Raw genomic sequence first — 18898 nt, 5'->3', positions numbered from 1 at the left:
CCATGAAGTGATGTTTATGCCGCTGGTCCTTGGATTATATTTTGAGTATTATTGTTAGATATTTATTTTTGTTCTTGCCCTAGATCTTGAATTCTAAATTGAAATCTAAGGCTCACAAGATAAATATTATCACTCATTCTTATTCATATTTAGTCTTCTTTTTCTTTACACTTGACTATGAAAATGCTATTCACAATGAAAAAGATATGCTTAATTATTCTGTATAGTATATATATATATATTCACCTATATATATATATAGGTGAATATATATATATAGTATATATATATATATATAGGTGAATATATATATATAATAGGTGAATTATGGGAAGAACAGTAATAAATAATAGGTATTAATAAAATCCAAATTAAATCCACCAACTAACATACTGGAAATTCTTTCTGATCAGAAACCAAATGCTAGGGAACACATTGCGATTTGCAGACTTCTCATGCAGTACCATATTCACATATGTGTTATACCAAACAGATGTCTGAGAAACAGATTTTTGTAGCAGATTTTGACACAGGAAATACATCAGGCTCCATAAAACTTAATAGAAAAATGTATTTCTTAACTACAGTCCATTTTTAAAGAGCAGATTGCAGTGCATTTGGTGGAATCAAATGGGTTTTATTCTTGAGAGCTTGGCAGTCTCCTACCCAGAGAATTATGTACACGAATGTCACCTGGTGGCATGGTATTTGGTTATTGATAATGTGGTATTTTGGGGTTAGCCATATTGAGCTTTCTATTTTAGATCATGGAAGAAGGATACATTTCTTTACAACACGAAATATTTACCTGGTGAATCATTTCTGGAAGTGAGGGAATCGCTGTGGTATTTTGAATTAGAAACACATCTTTTCAGATGTGCATCAGCGGTGTGATCTCTTAGTCTGTTTCAAATAGTAATACACCAGGGGCTGAGAAGCTGCCAAAGTAGAACATCTGCTTCTAAGACATGGACTTCTGGTGCATTCCTCTCAATGCGCCATTGCTTTCTTTTGCTTGTTTTCTCAGTTTGTTAAATCTAGATTATATTTCATCAAGGGCATAGTGAAGGAAACCTGAAAATTCAGTTATTATCTTAACAACAGAGAAAACTTCTATGAAAGCTTTTTAATTTGGATCAAGATCTAAGAATTCCTAGTTATTAAATTATACCTTGTGATACATTTTATCGAAAGTGGTTTTCTTTTTCAAACTCTCCTTAGGTGCAGTCCTCCCTGGTATAATCATGTTTGGCTATGTAGACCTCTGTATCCTTGAGCAGCCCGGGTAGGTGGTAGGCCTGTGCCGGTAAAATGGGCAGGCCTGCTACATAGGGAGGTGGTTTAATATCTGCAATGTGGTCTTGGTACCCTATAAGCCTCTTCCCTGAATACAAATCTGACTCTGAAGTCTGTTATGTTGCCCAACTGATCTATACTCATATGTCTTCATCTAACAGGCCTGCTGCTTTTGATCTGGCATGGTCTTCTGCCTTTCCGCTGCCTGTCTCAGCCTTTTTTAGGAGGCCCAAAGTTGAGCACTTTCTCTCTTTAGCTCATGTTCCTAAAGCACAAGCACATCGAATGGTTGAATGTACCTCAGTTACACAATTACACCGTGTTGGAATTATGTTTTTACATGTAATTACCCACTTAGATTATAAACTCCCAGAAAGCAGGGCTTTGTGGTTTTCATCTATTATCCCCATTGTCCAGTGTGGTGGTAGATCATAGCCGAGCCTCAAAAAATATTCGTTGAGTGAATAAACTTTATTTAAAGTAACTGGAATTCCATGTAGGTAAGATCACAATTTATGCATATAAAGTCATTCTGAAAAACAAGGAAAACTGATATTAGTGCAAGTAAGCTAGACTTTTAGAGAACCAGCAAACTGCATCATGAAAGTATGTTGGAAAATGAAAAGATTATCTGGTGCTGCTTTACAGCCTGATCTTCGTGGATTATTTTAAAAATATTTAATTCATTAAGAAATATTTGATTAAACAGGAAATAATTCAGTAGGAAAAAGTTTCTATTAAGTTATTATACAATCCTCCCATTATTTTAATGTTTAACTGAATATTAAAAATGGCTTTTTTGAATTAAATATTTGGATTTTCTTATTCTATTAAGTTTTAAATGATAGGTATCTCCAGGAGAGGAATAATGATTGATTCTTGTGCTTAGTATATAACTTAAATCCTACAAGTATGGATATAGCAATACATTTATTGCATAACCATTTCACTTAAAAACATTTACATGGGTAGACAGGGACAATGATCTCTTCAGCAGTAGTTTAAAATGTCTTCTCAAGGTTGTTAGAGTGATGGTTTAGGTACAGCTGGGAACTAAAAAAAAATCAGTGTATATTTCAGTGTTGATAAGTAAGAGATTATTGATAGTGTTTGACTTTTAAACAGAGACCCTAGTGAATAGAACTAGACAAGACAAAATCCAGGATGATTTCTTATCTAGACACATGTCAAATCTAGTTATGTTAAACTGTCTCCAGAAGACATGTGATTTAAATGGCAGCTCAATTAAAGACTGCCATAAAGTCTATAAACATTCCAGGATTTTGCTCATTTTTCGCATACATACACTATTAAGGGGATTCTCTCCCTTTGAGCACTTAAGACTTGTAGAAATTAAGTTTGTTGTCAGTATAAATCAGTGGGTTTAGCCTAATGGTATTTTCACAGCTCAGTTCATTGTGTGGCTATATAAATAAATATGTTTTGAGAATTCATTGTAGTTAGGCTGCTTTACAATTAATATAGTCCAGATTTCTTGTGAAAACTTCTCTTGGTTGAGAGCAGCTTTTACTTCATATGGTGTTGGCTGGGGTTCTGGTTCAGATGGACTGTCCAGTGGCCTTGCTCATATGCCTAGCATCTGTTTCTCTCTTACACTTGGGAAATCACTAGGGCCTTTCTTGCATGACTACTTGGGCTTCCTCATAGCATGGCAGCTAAATTCCAAGGGTGTTTTCCAAGATGTAAAGGCAGAAACTGCAGATCTCATAAGGTCTGGCCTCAGAATTTACACAGCATCATTTCTGCCACATTCTGTTGATCAAAGCAAGGCACCCCCTAGCCCAGTGCAAGGGAAGAGGAAATTTATGCAGGTTTACAAATGCCAAAAATGTTTTGCCACTCTTCCCACTCCATGATGGGAAGAGTGGCAAAACATTTTTGGCATTTGTAAACCTGCATAAATCCTCTGAAATAAGTTATAATTCATACTTTAGAGAGGAGGAAACTAAGGTTTAGAGAGGTTAATTTAATACCCAATGTTACCCATTTACTAAGTGATTTAAGCCCCAGATTAGTTAAGTTTAATGCTAGAGCTGGGACTTTTCATTATAGTAATAATATATTGCCTTCAAGGCGTACGTAGGCAGAGTAGATAAATTTGTCTTTTTACTCCAAAGCCAATATCTGAGAGTAGTTTTATTGATGTGTGGATTACTCCATTTGCGATCAGACTGAAATAGTAAAGAGATTTGATTCATATTGTTGACCAGCCATCATGTGGTAAACACGTCTTCCTAAATTTGAATATTTCTAAAACTTGGTTGAGATGAAAGTTAAAGTTCTTAGATCTGATATTATCCTATGCCTACTACATATGTTAGCACATTTCCTTACCAAGAACAAATAAATGAAACTGATTTTTAAACCGTAAGTTCCCAACGAGGATATTCTATTCTGGTAGTCTGTATTTTCATAGGGTTTCAATATTCTGGTGTTTACTATTCATTAACATAAAACGTAGAGCTTTTAAATTGCCTTTTATTATTTCTTAAAATTTCTGCTACTCTGTGGTTTTGTTTTGTGGTTTTGTTATTCAAGGATTTTTCTTTGTTGGAAAAAAAAAATGTCAGAGATGCCTATTATGGTAAACAACAAAATAACAATTAATGCTTCCAGACATACTAATGAGTTTTTATATTTAGTATAATTTCAATTTTCTGTGTTAGATTTTTGTATACTGAAGGATTTCTACAGTCTCAGACTGAAGCATATTGAGGAATGTCTATAAGTTGAAAATATTGTATAGCATGCTATACATACGTGTTAGTTGCAGATTGTGAAATGAATTTTTGCCTAAAGCATGTGGGCTTTTAGTGCCAGAGCTATCTAATTGCCTCCTACTGGCTGGAACAGAAGTGAAGATAGCCCCATAGAATGTTATGGGACCTCAGAACTTGGTACACAATCACTTTGTTTTATAGAGGAAAAACTTCAGATAAGAGAATCTTTCAGTTCTTTTTCACATCATGGAGTAATGGGACAGGTAGAGTTGCGTCTAGAACCCTATGATACCAGGGCCCTGTTTTCCTCCACTATACCCCAGTATTTCTTTAATGAGGCTTATTGTTGGAAATGTAGAAACCACTTATCCAGAAGGTCTTATAACCACCACTCAGCTACAGAATAAGTTATATCCAGTTTAGCTTCTGCTAGTTTAAGAAAATCTTAGACCTATTTTTAACAAATATTTGTTGTTGTGCTATATTTAGAAAGTTTAAGAATTTTATAGTGGTCCAGGAAAATTTTCTGCTAGCAACTGATAAATTATTACAGCCATGTTTTTCTATGAAGGCTTTACCTTTATATATATATAAATTTTCTATGAAGGCTTTACCTTTATATATATATATATATATTTTGAAAGAAAAAAAGTCTGAATATAGTCTTACTGCTTTGGAAAACAAACATCCCCAAAAGAAAAACAAAACAAAAACCCAGCATTTTTCTGTGGGACTGTAGGCATCTAAATTACTCCTTTCTCTTGAACCACTGTCATATATACATATATATCTGGTAAGCTGAAGAGAAAATGTGGGTAATTGAACCGTCTGTTCATAATGTTACTATAAATTTCTTCTATGGTGTCATATGACAAAAAAATATATGTGATGTGCTAATTTATCTCTATAACCATTAGGGACTTTCCTGTAAAAATAATACAACTTGAGTTGCATTTTTTAGGAAACTATTATAAAGGCAGGAGATAAAGTCGCCAGTTAGACTCTTCATTTTATTTGAGCAGTTCTTGGACTGTTTGACCTTTGTATTCCCTGCTTTATTTTCTGAAAATGTGAAATTATAATTGAGTCATTCTTTTAGGGAAGGATTTGGAAATGTGCTATTGGTGAATGTACCATGATGAGGGAAGGGCTAATATTTTTTAGAAGATTGGGAATTAATGGTTAAGTAAATGGTTTGGGGTGACTGCACCAGAGATGCCTTCTCGACTTGAAAGTTAAAGCAGCCTGCCTGGGTATCATTGGGGCCTGTCAGAGGATGATGGGCGGTGGTGTCTGGAAATCTATTCACTGTCCTTCAGACACATTGTAAGTTTGCCTGAGAAAATCAATGTAATAGCTTTTCAATGACATTTTTGTTTCCTGGTGAAAACAGGAAAATGAAAAGAGGAAAAACTTTTTATAAGCTATTTAGAGGTTATTGTTTGTCTTCTTGTGTAAAACTTGTATTTTTTTCTATTTATAATATGATATTTAGCTTTTTAATGTAACTGATACTATACTGGCATACTATTTATTCTGCTTTTCTCACTTCACACTTTTATTTCAAGATGTGTGTGGGGCACACACATGCACACACACATAAAATATTATGATATGGTATCCATGTCAGATTATACTAACAATAAATGAGAATTTCTTGGCAAAATTGTATTTGTTTTTATTTTTATGTTCAACCAACTATATGAATAAAGATAATTTTAACCCCAGGGAAAGAGTTTTCTTCTGTCAGTAACACCCAACATGAGCACCAGAGAAATGAGCTATCTCTTTCTTCCTTCTGTGGTTCATTTGTCTTTCACTTGCTCTGCTCCAAAAGGGCAGGGTTGAAATAGGACAAAGGTATTAATAAGAAAAATTTCCAGATCCGCAAGGAGGAAGTAATTGTCAGGGAACAGATAGCGTGATGGGAAACTGTTACGCTTCCTCGGGAAATATGACAAATGTGGTCAGTTTATTTGAGTTTCTGGAAACTACTCATGGGGAATACAGCATTAATTTCCTTTAGCATGCTCATATTATATTTTGCCATTCACAAAGAAAAAAAAGATAGGAAAAGAAAGATCTCAGAACTCACAGGATGAAGATTTTTTTCTAATTTAGAGTCAACTTTGGCTTTTTAATTCTCTATTCAGACTAGTTTTGTTAAAATCCTTTATCATCAAGGTTGAGAAAGTTAATGCCTTACCGTGTATGTAGTTTCTGTGAGCTGTTTTTTATATACTGTGCCTATATGTTTGTTAGCAGTAATTTGGAATTAAGAAATCCTTTATAGTTCTTTAAATATTTCCATGGTCCTTGAATTTAACATTTGTTGGATAGCTATTATGTGTAAGAAGCTATTATAGGTAAAATAAGACTTGTTCTTCTCTAACAAAGGCTTATGCTTTAATAGAAGTGAAATGCGATATGTTTATAAAATAAAACCATGATGCTCTTCAAAGAAGCCTTTGTGCCGTGGCAGGTAACGTGAAATGGCAGAAGTGGTGAGGCATTTAAGAGCTTGAGAGAGCACCTCTGGGAAGAAGTATGGAAAAGGTACCATGGGAGTACTTTGACATAAAACGAGTGCAGGTTAAAATTAAACAGACTGAGGCATAGAACTTTGGATCAGAGAGGAGGGAAGATATGGTTTGCCTCAGGGTGTGGATCAAGAAAAGCAGATCACTTAGATAGCTCCAGGGAAGCACAGAAGTGGTATGAAAATTGGTGAAAGATAGCTTGGTTCCCTGGAAGGTGGAAATCCTTGAAAATATTATTTTAGAAGAATTTTCAACTGTACTCTATTGAGTATAAACCTAAGAGAAACCATTCTTGAAGTATAAAATATGATAAAAGAAATAAATGGAGTGGGACTTATAACAACATTAAGAATTTCCCATTAGGAGTAAATACTAACTGACTAATTCAGATTCCTATCACTATATATATATATATATATATATATATATATATATATATATATATATCCAGTGGCCTACTGGAAATTGCAAAGGAAAAAAGTTAATCCAGATTTTAAAATAATGTTTCAAAGTCAAGTTTGTTTTGTTTGTTGATGAGACCTTTTTTTTTTTTTAAATAAAATTACCCCAGGTCATAAGAATATAGTTTGAACTTCTGTTTCTTTTCTTTTTAAAAAGAGCCTAACAACGAAAATAAAACAAAGAAAACAAAGTTCTATCTTCTGGTTGCTTCTATATGAATCTCATACTAGTGATGACTTTCCGCTTAGTTCACAGAACTTTCATTATATTTTTATCTTAAATATAAAAAGGAATGTAGGAGTAGGTTTTTTCTTTTCTCTTTTAACTAATAGACTGGTCTACATTTTTAAGATTTATTTTACAAAAGGATACTTGTTACAGATTAGGCTTAATCAGAGAACCTCTAATGTTAAAGACAAAAGAGTTTTCTTTATTGAAGTCGATATTGTTAAGCTTTTAAACCAGATGAAAGTATGAGTGATCCATATTATATTTTAGTAGGTTCTCATGGTAAATTTTCCATGTAAAACTGTTTGTTGAAATCATCAAAGGGTTGTCATTAATCCTACTTTGGCATTGCCACAAAGTTAAAATAATTGATATTTAAAAAAGTTATTTGGGAAGCTTTATTGAATATATTGAGAGAAAATTTATTGTAGTCCTTTTCTTCATGCAAACTGCTGCTGTAATCATAGATTTTAAAATCCACATGAATGGCCCCATCCAATCTTGCAGTCATGTAATTCCTAGCCTAATTCACCTTCACTCTACCTACCCATTGCAGGCCAGAACTGTATCACCCCGGAATCATAAACTCCTCTGTCTCTCCCTGATCCCCACCCTTTCCTGGTTCTACCTCAAGCTTTATGCTTACTACATTTTTCTGTACCTTTCTTTGAAGATCTGTAAGCTCTTTAAATTAATTAAGACTGTGTCATCTCCGTCTTATATCATCAGTACCTAGACCAACTAGGTACTGATGACTGTGTCATCTCCGTCTTATATCATCAGTACCTAGACCAACCCTAGCATGTAATAGACAATCAAGATTTGTGGAATAAACGACTGAATGGATGAATCAAATACTCATCCATTGTTTGTTATGGAATTATGAAAGGCCACCATAGCTATTGATGATCTTAATAAGGTGATGATGATTTTATCTTATTAAGATGGCTATCAGTTTAATGGACAGTAGTATTATATGGATAAAAGAAACAGCTATGATAAATATTTATACTTTTAAACAGAAGTGGTAGGTATAATTAATAGTAATAACTTAAGGAGTGTTTTTAAAATTAGATATATTAGGCTCTTACCTACAGGTCTTATTTAATTCTCACAACAACTCAGTGAGACAGGCATTTTTGTTTACAATTTTTAGAGATGAGGAAACTGATTCAGAGAGAGGCGAAGTAACTTGTTCAAGACTACTAGCAGAGTAAGGATATAAACCCAGTACTATCAAACTTCAGGGCCATACTCTTTAATATAGTTGAAAAATTAAGCAGAATATCTTTTGAATATCTCCTGGGAACTTGTTAAAAGTGTGAAGTAACTTCATAAACCTATCTTGGAGGGCACCACATCAGAAATACAGTGAAAGAAAATTACTTTTTAACTGGATGGGGTCTCATTTTAAGTGCCACTGTTTATATTCTTTATGTCCTGCTTTTCTTTTTATGTTGAATTTGTTTCACCTTGTAGAGATTAAGAACATGTTCTAGCTTTTAAATGTGAGTATTGAATTATTAATAGTTTTTGAATAAAAAAGTAAAGATCTCCCCTACTCCCCAAAGCAGTACATTCTCACAAACATTGGACCTCGCAGATACAAAGTGTCATTTAAAGGTTTTCACTAATTCAGCATTTAAAGCTTTTTATCCTTCCTTGATTTATGACAGCTGTTTTTTGAGTGGAGAAAATCCAAACACTACAGGCAATCAATTAGATCACATTCTTTGTGTGTGCCCCACGATTAGCGGAGGCTACTAATCAAGTCGACTTATTTTTTTATTTTTGAAATTCAATTCATCATGTCAGGTTGTTGCGTTTCTCCCACCATATTATATCAAAATAACTTATTCATGTTTTTTTGTCCCATACTATGTGATAAATTTATTAAGGCTAGAATTATGTCATCTTACATGAAATCTTGTGTCCCTCTAGTCCACTTATGTTGTCTGTAGCCACCTTAAGCTACAAAGACCTATTCATGAACAGTGAATCTTCATCTTTTCAATAGTCATGCTAATTCAGTCTAGTTCAGTCTCACATTCTGTGCAGTAATGTAACTCGACTTTTGGAGAAATTGATTTGTACCATTTTAAAGAAATACAGTGTTAGGTGATTGAATCCAGGATAAAAGAGTACTTTGCTTCTTAGATGATATTCTTGGAATTGCTCATATTTTTATTATTTTTTAACGTAGCTAGCTTTCTCTTTTTCCTTATGTTTTTACTCCTCCCTCCCTCCTTCCCTCATCTTCAAGGCTCCTCCAATATTAACATCTTTATTTCTTTACCCAGTGTTGAAATCTAGAAGCTACTTTTTGATTACTTGGCATATCAAAATACTTTTATTTCATAATTAGTTCTTACAAAATCTCACACAAAACATTTTTTAAAAGGGCTTCGTTTTTGATGGTTAATAGGAAATATATTAGTAGTCAAAATCAAGCATTTCATACTAAAAGCGAAAGAGAACTGCAAAAATCCCTTGTAAAATTAATTAAATTTATATTTTAAGATTATTGAGTCTTTCTAGACAATTTTTTTTCATTATTTTGGGGTAGGAGAGTTTTAGTGATGGGAACATATTCTTAATTAGTAAACATCGAATCTTTATTAAGCAATTATTATTGGTCTTATAATGAGAGGCAATCAAGTGTGCTTAGGGAAAATTAGTCAAGTATGGAAAAATTTCATAAAAGGAAAAAACATTCCAGCTGTTACCTTTCTTCCCACTATGTCAAAATGTTTAGAAATGACTGTGTTCTTGGAATTTACTTTCAAATGGAGGGTTTTTTTTTTTTTTTTTTTTTTAAATATCTAAGAGTGCAGAGTAGGGTTGGGAGTTAAAGAAAGCACATAATGTATAGCAAAATGTAGTAAACAAACAAGAAACCCACAAGTCATATAAAAGACAAAACCTATTTGCTGTGATAATTTAAATGACATCGGGTAGTAGAATTAGCTTTCACTTCTTTTAGTTTCATATCTTAGATTGCAAGTGTAAATCACTCTTTTAAATAATGGGTTTCCAAAATCATCACTTACATATGCATGGTATAAGTATGAATTTAAAAACTAGGTATAAAATAAATATTAGTATATATAGTCTACTATATGTGAAAAATAAGGTAACATAAAACTCTTGCATTGATATATTTTTAACAACTTGAATTTAAGTTTTTTTTAAAGGCTAAAGGCAAAATTTATCTTTTCATGGCCTTAGTATGCAAAAATGTGACTCACTTGCAGAAACAAGAAAATTGAACTATATTTAGCATTTTATAACTAAACAGTGACTAGTTATAGATCCTAGTGATTACTAGAGCTTCTGGACTGTAAATTAGAAAGAGAAAATGTTGCTATTTCTCTTTTAAAGTTTAGTGTCTACATAGTCAGCCAGTGGGTCAAATATCCCAAATGGGTAATCATTGGCATTGTGCTTCAGACTTTAGATCTAACAAATAAAAATGAACAACATTTGGATATGATTAAAGAACAAAGAAATGAGGGGATGGAGAGCAACCAATTCAGAAAATATGGAACAGTTGGTTCACCCTAATTATAGCCATCTTGATTTTTCTTTTTTCTTCTGTATATATCAGTTGGACGTTTGGTAGAAAATTAACCCTTTTGTCTAATTATAGAAATAAATTTGTTGCAGATTTTCTAAAGTGACTTTATACTTTTCCATAAACTCAAATTTCAAAAGTCAGTTATGGTTTGTGTTGGTCACAATCCTTTCCTTTGATATAGTTCAGCAGTTTACTTTTCATTTTCTAAGACTGAATTTCTTATATCTACCATCATTTAAATGATATGTTGAGATAAATGAGAAGATCAAAGATTCAACTAATTAAAGAAGTTTTACATTTTAAGTAGTCTGAGTTGTGTGGAAGTGTGGCCGAATCTAAACAAATGGTGGACCGTTATGCATAATGATAATGATTTTGCAGATTGTTTAGTGTTGCCATTCAGGCACTAAAATAAGGCCTAAATTCTGACCTCTGTTTTTCATAAATATTTTCATAGATAATTAAGGTCGTAGAGATTGGGGAGCATTTGGTTTTCCAATAGAGTTGAATTTATTGATATCTAGATTACCTTATACTTTATTGCTTTTTCCTCATTTCTACTTTTTTCACTTTTTATCACATTTATTTTGTATTCATCTTATATAGGAAGTTATGTATTTTTTGTAAATATTTTAGGAAGAGTGACTTTATTGACAGGTGTATATTATATAGTCTCTTTGGTACCTAACACTTTTTTGCCTGTTAACTTGAGAGTCATGAAACACAGGTACATGAGTAAAAATGAGGCAAAGAACCACCACTTTTAATGTCAAAGTCCTATAGAAATATTGTAGGGTGTTATATATATTGTAGATTTGATAGCTTTCTCTTTTAATTTTCCTCTATATTTACTTTTAGTATTAAAAGAATGGAACCCCTACTCTACCCCTCAGACCCCTCAACACATAAACAAAAGCAGCTGACGGCTCAAAATGGAAAGATTATATATGGGCATGTTGAGTTCTGATGCTTCTGAATAAACAGGAATATAAAGAAGCAAGATCAGTCTAAAACTGTAAAGTTCTTAAGTATTTTGTGTTTCAGTTGCTTCTTACTACCTAACACTGCCAGTTTTGGACTGATTAACGTAATTAACGTTGTAAACTTATGAAATAGTGGGAAGGAGTGCAGATGGTAGTGTTATTTTGAAGTATGAATTAAGTCTTAAATTATGTCAGAATCCCCAGAATTTAACATTGAAATTAGAATAGAGGCAATACCTAAATTTTCCTGCATTCCAAACCATTTCTTTTTTTAATACTGTCATAAGTTTTTATTTCTAAAACAGAGATATGATCATGGCCTTGGTCTGTTTAATCCATTTTGGTGCCCCATTCCTTATAGCAGGAGCTCTTAACAAGGGAAGTACATTAGAATTGCTCAAGGAACTTCTAAAATTTGTACATATCTGGAACCCATCATCAAAAAGTGATTTTTTGGTAGTAGTGGAAAGTGTATTTGACAAAAACTTTGTACATTGTTTCAGATTCCTGTAATGTCATGTTCCAGCCAGACTTTCTCATCCTGTCTTATGCCGCTTCCTCTAGTCACCTTCTCTTCTCTAGCCATGCTAAAGCTAGATATTATATAGTTTTATTGCATACTTCTATACTTTTGTACATGCTGTTCCTACACTCCGTAATACCCTCTCCTTCTCTTTTCCTCTCTCCCCTTCTCTCCATTTTGTCTTTCATCTGTCAACTATTTACTTTCCTAGTTTCTCCTCTGACCAATCTTTCCTTATTCCCCCATGTTAAAATGATCACTCTATCTTTTGTGCTAAGCATTTATATTTTAAATTTTTAGGTGTCTATCTCTCTCATTAAACTCATGTAATATATCTTGTTCATGTTTCTATTAAATGACTATATGGATTAATAAGTAAAAACTCTGTTAGGAATTTAAATGTACAACTTTTTATGAACGTTGTTTTTTAGGAGCATTATTATATTGAGGTTCATGGTCAACAACCAAGACCTAGGTTGACACTGTACATAATTTCATTTTTCATAATATATGGTTCCATTAAAACACATGCATTATACATATTTAGTTTTTTTCCTTCATTTTTTCTCCATGTCTGTAGGCGAAATCTCACAAAACTGTCCCTTATCTTCAGTCACATGCTGGCAGAAATCAAAGCAATCTTTCCCAATGGGCAGTTCCAGGGAGATAACTTTCGTATCACGAAAGCAGATGCTGCTGAATTCTGGAGAAAGTTTTTTGGAGACAAGTAAGTAAAAATCATTTTATAGTTCGGATTCATCTTTGAAGACTGACCTAGTCCTGCCTCTTGTTTTATATGGTATAGATTTTACTTAGTATTTTGAGAATGTACTTGAATGTTTTTGAAAAGTGTTTTGATGCTAATTTTTCAGTTTAGTCACCAAAAGTATACCTCAGTAACTGAATAGTTTTATGTTATTACAAAGTAAATATCAGTTATATGGCATTTATTTATTTCATGAGAATTCACTGAGTTAAATAGTTTGCTCTAAGAAACAGATGAATGTAAGATAGTGTTGCTATACATGAGAAGCTTATAACTTTTATAATTTAGTAAATACACAAGACACATCTTAAGGGGCAGAGAGAGATAAATACTTTAAAGATGGCATAAATTAGTTGCTCCGACAATTTGGAGAGGGGAACAGTGGCTTCAGAATTTCAGGAATCAGGTATTGCTTCGTAAAGGAGGTAGCGTGTGAGCTTGGTTAAGATCTGAAATTAAGGTAAGAGGAGGCCTTTACACCCTGATTCAGGCTTTCTTTGTATCATTGCACAGAAAATATACATGTTTAAACAAGATATAGAAATGAAAGATAATGTTATCACAAAGTTGCGTTATATCACAAAGTAGCTAAAATATTTTCCTTTAGGTATGTCCTACCCAGGGACAAACTCAGGTGTGTTTGGTAAATAATAGGAATTGAATGTCTGAAGCTAGCATAACTTAAAGAAAACTGGCCAGACTTTAAAAAATTTGGATGGGAATCTCTCAAGAAGATGATCAAGGACTGGGCATCAGGAGGCAAATGGTGTCTTTAGTAACCTTTTAAGGATCCCCTTTAATGAAAGAACCTCAGAAAGTCTTTGAATGTGGGCAGAACCCCCACTGAATATTAAGAAGGAAGAGTGATTATTTGCACATAGTTTTCATCCTGTAGTTAAAAGTCTGTATTTATACATTAACTAGTGAAATGAAGCATGTAAAATATTGATGTATACTTCTGGGGGTCTTAGTCCTCTGATGGTGGTGAATTAACTGTAACATTGGGTTCCCTTTTCTTTAGGAATTGCTATGTTTATCTATGATCATATACTTATATAGAACAGTGCACTTTTTATTACATGCATAATTTTTTGGCTTTGGAAATGTTATTTTTTTCCCCACTCGTTAAATAAAATATATTCTGAATTATTTTTAGACACTAAAGAAGGAAATGCCACTATTACTATTAATAGGGACATTGTGTGTTCTTGAAATCTAGCTACTTGTAGTGCTCCAATACCTAATCACAAATGAGGAATTAAAAAAAAAAAAAAGAAAGGTTCATCCTCTTCTGAATTAGAATAATAGCCAAAAGTATACTCATTAAATATTCGTGAATGGTAGAAAGGAGAAAGGCATTGCTGAGTTCTGCTGGAAGGATCTGAGAAAATTTCTTGAAGTTACAACTCATACATTAACTTTGTGAGCCTAAGGCAAACAGTTGGTAACCTTCAAAATAAACTTTATCTTCAAATTTTAAGAAAATCTATAGGACAAATTGTTGGTGGTATTTCTGTTTGAAAACTGAAAATTCTAGTGAGTTATGAAATTGTTTGCTTTTCAGAAGGTCGGTAAAAAATGGAAAAATTGTTCACACATTTTTTCAAGAGAGGAGTTTGTTTTACTGGCCCCTCAAGCCACAAAGAATTATGCATTTCAGACATCTTTATTTCCCTTTATTTATGGCTATAGACATCAAGGGGCTGAGATTTCTGTTCAATTGCTACATGAGTGAAATCACTGTTAAATCAAATGGGGGATTCTTGAAACACTGATTAAATACTCTCCCTACCTCCCATATTCTTGTACTTATGTCTCCTGTCTTCACTTACTTGAGAAAGCTGCTTAATTTTTCTTTAACATTTTTACTTTGAGGATGAGAGCCAAATTTAAAGCTCCTAGAAATCAGATATATTTCTGTAGCCATCAAAATTAATGATTCTTTTAATAGATCATTGGAGAAACCATTTTTATATTCTCCTTGGGTTTTTACCTTATAGTTCTGCAATATTTTATTGAGCAAGTGAGAAGATGAATGAATGATGTAGCCTTTGAAAAGGTTGATTTATTTTATCTTCCTTGTGCTCTAATACTAATTTATATTTTCACATAACTTAGTTCTTATATGAAAGCATTCCTGTCATTTATCTTGCTACACATTGAGGTCATGTGAGAATGTTTTTACATGACCTAACCAGTGCTTTTGAACTTAAAGCAGTATTTTTTTTCCCCCCCAAAACAGAACTATTGAGAGGTTAGTTCTAAAAACAGCCAAACAGATTATGATTTTTATAAAGCTGCTTTTAGCTTAAGGAATATTACTGTGATTTTTTTTCTGCCCCAAAAGGAACTGTCAGCAAGAAAAAAATATTAAGATTGAATTAAAATTGGGAAAAAGCTGTTTTTCAAAGGACTTTGTAAAACTCCTAAAGACAATTTTAGGATTTAGACCTTATGAAAACAGGCAGCGGACAAAAATCTTTTAGTGTCATATGCCTGATATTTAATTTCTGTGTTTCTCAACCTTTTTGAAGTCATGGCAGGGCCTATCTCTCTGCTCAGTACCCAAGTTCAGCTGTCAAGAGGCTCCGCCTGCTTGAAGTCCTGAGCAGTAACACATCATGTGTCATAGTAAACTGGTTGGGAAGTTCTGTAGTAAAGATTTTTGTGCAAATTATTAAATGTTTTAATGGTCGAGTTTTGCTTTTGCTTTTAATATGTTGACCAGGAGATTGTAGAAATATGTAGGAAAAAGGAAATGACATTATTGAATAAATGTGTCTAAATTCTGCATAATGAGACCAATACCAAACTGAATTTTCAAATTAGTAGTTTGTAATCTAGAAATTTTAAAGTATGAGGCCCCCAAAATGTACTTACAAAAATGTAAACCCCATTAATATAAAAGTGACAGTCATTTTTCTAAGGAGGTCAGGTAACACTAACTGGGGTACTCATGCTAAATACTTTTTGACTTTGAGGAGATTTAGACATGCATTCCCAGCCAAATTGTAATTCAGCAAGAACCTTGGATTCTAACTCCTGAATCATCTTATGTGTCTTCTCTTCCCCATCTTTTAAGTTCTATTCTACAATTTCAAGTTCAAGTTCAAATTCTTCCCTAGCTTTCTGATTGGTCTCCCTATTTTCAGTAACAACCTAGCCAGTTGTTTTCCTTAGTGAGACCAGTGAGCTTTCTAAAAAGTAGAAGTAATCATTCTTTTTTTTTTTTTTTTTTTTTTTTGCCTGAAGTGCTCTTCTATGAATCCTTATTGATTCTGGGTTAAGTCTAAAATCCTATTAACATGACAAGCTTTAGAAACTATTTTTTTTCCAGCTTCATCTCTTTGTACTCAGTTCATCCTCAAAGAAACAAACTCCTTAACACTGTACTTATTTCCTAATGCGTGTGTGTCTTCCCCCCACATCTCAGTGTTTTCGTTTCTGTACATTGCACCCACTGTGTGGGAAGTCAGTTTCCCGTGCCCCATGAAGTGTTGCCACATTGGAGGCTTTCCTTGAGTACCCTGATCTAAGGTGGACAGCCCTACTCTGTGCTTCCAGATACCTGTGCTCACATCTGTCCTACTTGACTGCAATGAACTGCTGACATGTTTGCATTTTGCAGTCGAGTAGGAAGGTTCCTTGAAGGCAGAGACCATGCATTACTGATTTTTACTTCTCAGAGCTCGGCACATTTCCATGTGTGTTTGTTTAGGCACTAATAAATGTTAACAAATCATCTGAATAATAGTATGTTTAGGCACTAATAAATGTTAACAAATCATCTGAATAATTGGATGGGTGGATGGATAGATGGGTGATATGATGTTTATTCTATGCTCAAAATTTCAATGACATTATTATCTACAATGTTTTAAAAATCATCAGTTCCTACAGTTCTCGCTAAAATACCTGTCTTCTCGCCTTTCTTTTTTACCGTCCCAGAATTTTGACATCCTTTTTCAAATCTAGTTCAGAGGTCCCCCTATTTGTGTTGTTCTCAATAATAAACACCCTACCACACATTCAACTTTAATTACTCCATGCTTTGTGTTCCTGTTTTATTTTAAATGTTTATATTATTGAATGTATATTTGCTGCATGGGTCCTTTCAGCTCAACCTATGAAGCTCTCTGTTGACTTTGTATCCAAAAATTAGTAAAAACTAATTTTTATTGGTTACTATATATTAAACTCTGTTCAGTGCTTTCATATGAGATAACTATTTTTACAATAATTATTTTTAAAATGGTTATTGAATAAGTCCTTTGGGTACCAGATACATAACAGACATTTAATAATTGTTGGTTGAGTTTATTACTTATTTTTCCAACATTTAAGTTTTCCTTAATGTCTTGTTCTTCAGTCAAGTGGATTATTTGGCTCTTTCCTGACACATCAGTAGTTACAAGTTTCTATGTACTTGCTCATATTGCTCCTTTCTTTTGAAGATTTTTATAATCTTTGGCATCAAAGTAAAACTAATATTTCAGTGTTCATCTAACTTTATTTCTAGACCTGTTATTACTAGATCTCTTTTTAAACTACTCATAAATGTACTGTCTTTCCTAAAAACTCTATTCCTAGTCTACATTCTTTCCGCAGCCTCAAGGTTGTAGGTCTAGCCTACTAATAGATATCGTCACATAGATTGATTTAAATGCACAAAATCGAACATATACCAAACTGAACTTATGTGGTTACCAAAACTCCTTTTATCTCTATTTTTCGTGTCTCAGTGAATGGTACCCAGTTGTTCAAATCAGAGATTGAGGCATATTTGACTCCTTTTGTTCAACTTATATATCTTAATAATCAAGTGTGGTTAATTATTAATTCTACAAGTAATATAATTAATATTTAACTTTGTATGATGGAGGTTCTATAATCTCCAGAAATCCAAAAGCAAAGCCAAAATAAACAAACAAATAAATAAATGTTTTGTAAAATTGTGTGTATCCCTATATAAAAACAGGGTAGAATATGAGAATCTGTTCTGCTTACCATGGAAAAAAATGATCTATTTAAAGCTTATCTCATTACCTCTACCTTTGATTTCCTGGGGAAGTGGTATGGACCTTCTTTTTGTTTCCTGTATTTTCCTTTCAATTTTAATAAGAGACAAAGAATGATAGTTTCTTTACCTTTCCAGTGAGTGAGATACATGTTATTCTAGCATATTAACAAGATCAGTTTTTCTCGTAGTCAAAGAAAAGGCAACTTAGTCACACTTAATTAAAAGAGGGGTTGCACAATAGAAAATACTTTTACAAGGAAACTGCAGCAGTAGCTCTATAAAGAAAATAAAATAGAACTCAAGGAATGCTATTTAATGTTCCATTATTTAGTCAACTCCTATACCTGTTTTTTTTAAAAAATCAATATATCAATAAGGAAAATAAAATTGCAAGTCTGTTTTGTTCAACTCATTGTAACAAGATCCTAAATACAAAAAAAAAAAAACAAATAAAATTACAAATTATAATTTTCTACCTTTAAGCAATATGTATTCAATTTGAGGAAGACAGTATATAAAAAATGATTTATATTTAAAATCAGTTCTGTCCCATTAGAAAAGTGCCTAAAGATTGTCACAAGTAGCAACTTAATTATTTACTAGAGCGAGCAGAGGAACACTCAGGCTCCCTGGAGGATCCGGTATTGTGTATGAGTTGTGCATATGTTAATATGGAGTCTAGCAGTCTATTCAGTGGAGAATGCTGTGATTGGAACTGAATTGTTATGGTATTTGCTATAGAGGAAGGTACAGAATACATAA

The 18898-nt window shown here is 33.0% G+C and overlaps 1 protein-coding gene across 8 annotated transcripts in view; it reads left to right on the top strand.

The window, feature by feature from the left end:
• Positions 1–18898, top strand: part of CBLB (Cbl proto-oncogene B) — a 200487-nt gene that overhangs the window by 69112 nt on the left and 112477 nt on the right. For all 8 annotated transcript variants that reach the window (XM_039856929.1, XM_039856925.1, XM_039856924.1 and 5 more), the window contains one exon: positions 12931–13077. In XM_039856929.1, coding sequence (XP_039712863.1) covers positions 12931–13077 — 147 coding nt within the window. The remainder of the gene's footprint in view (positions 1–12930; positions 13078–18898) is intronic.

The sequence above is a fragment of the Pteropus medius genome, unplaced genomic scaffold (assembly GCF_902729225.1).
Source record: "Pteropus medius unplaced genomic scaffold, Ma_sr-lr_union100, whole genome shotgun sequence".
Taxonomy (NCBI): domain Eukaryota; kingdom Metazoa; phylum Chordata; class Mammalia; order Chiroptera; family Pteropodidae; genus Pteropus; species Pteropus medius.
Note: the sequence above shows the minus strand (reverse complement) of the source record. Positions and strands in the feature narration are given on the sequence as shown.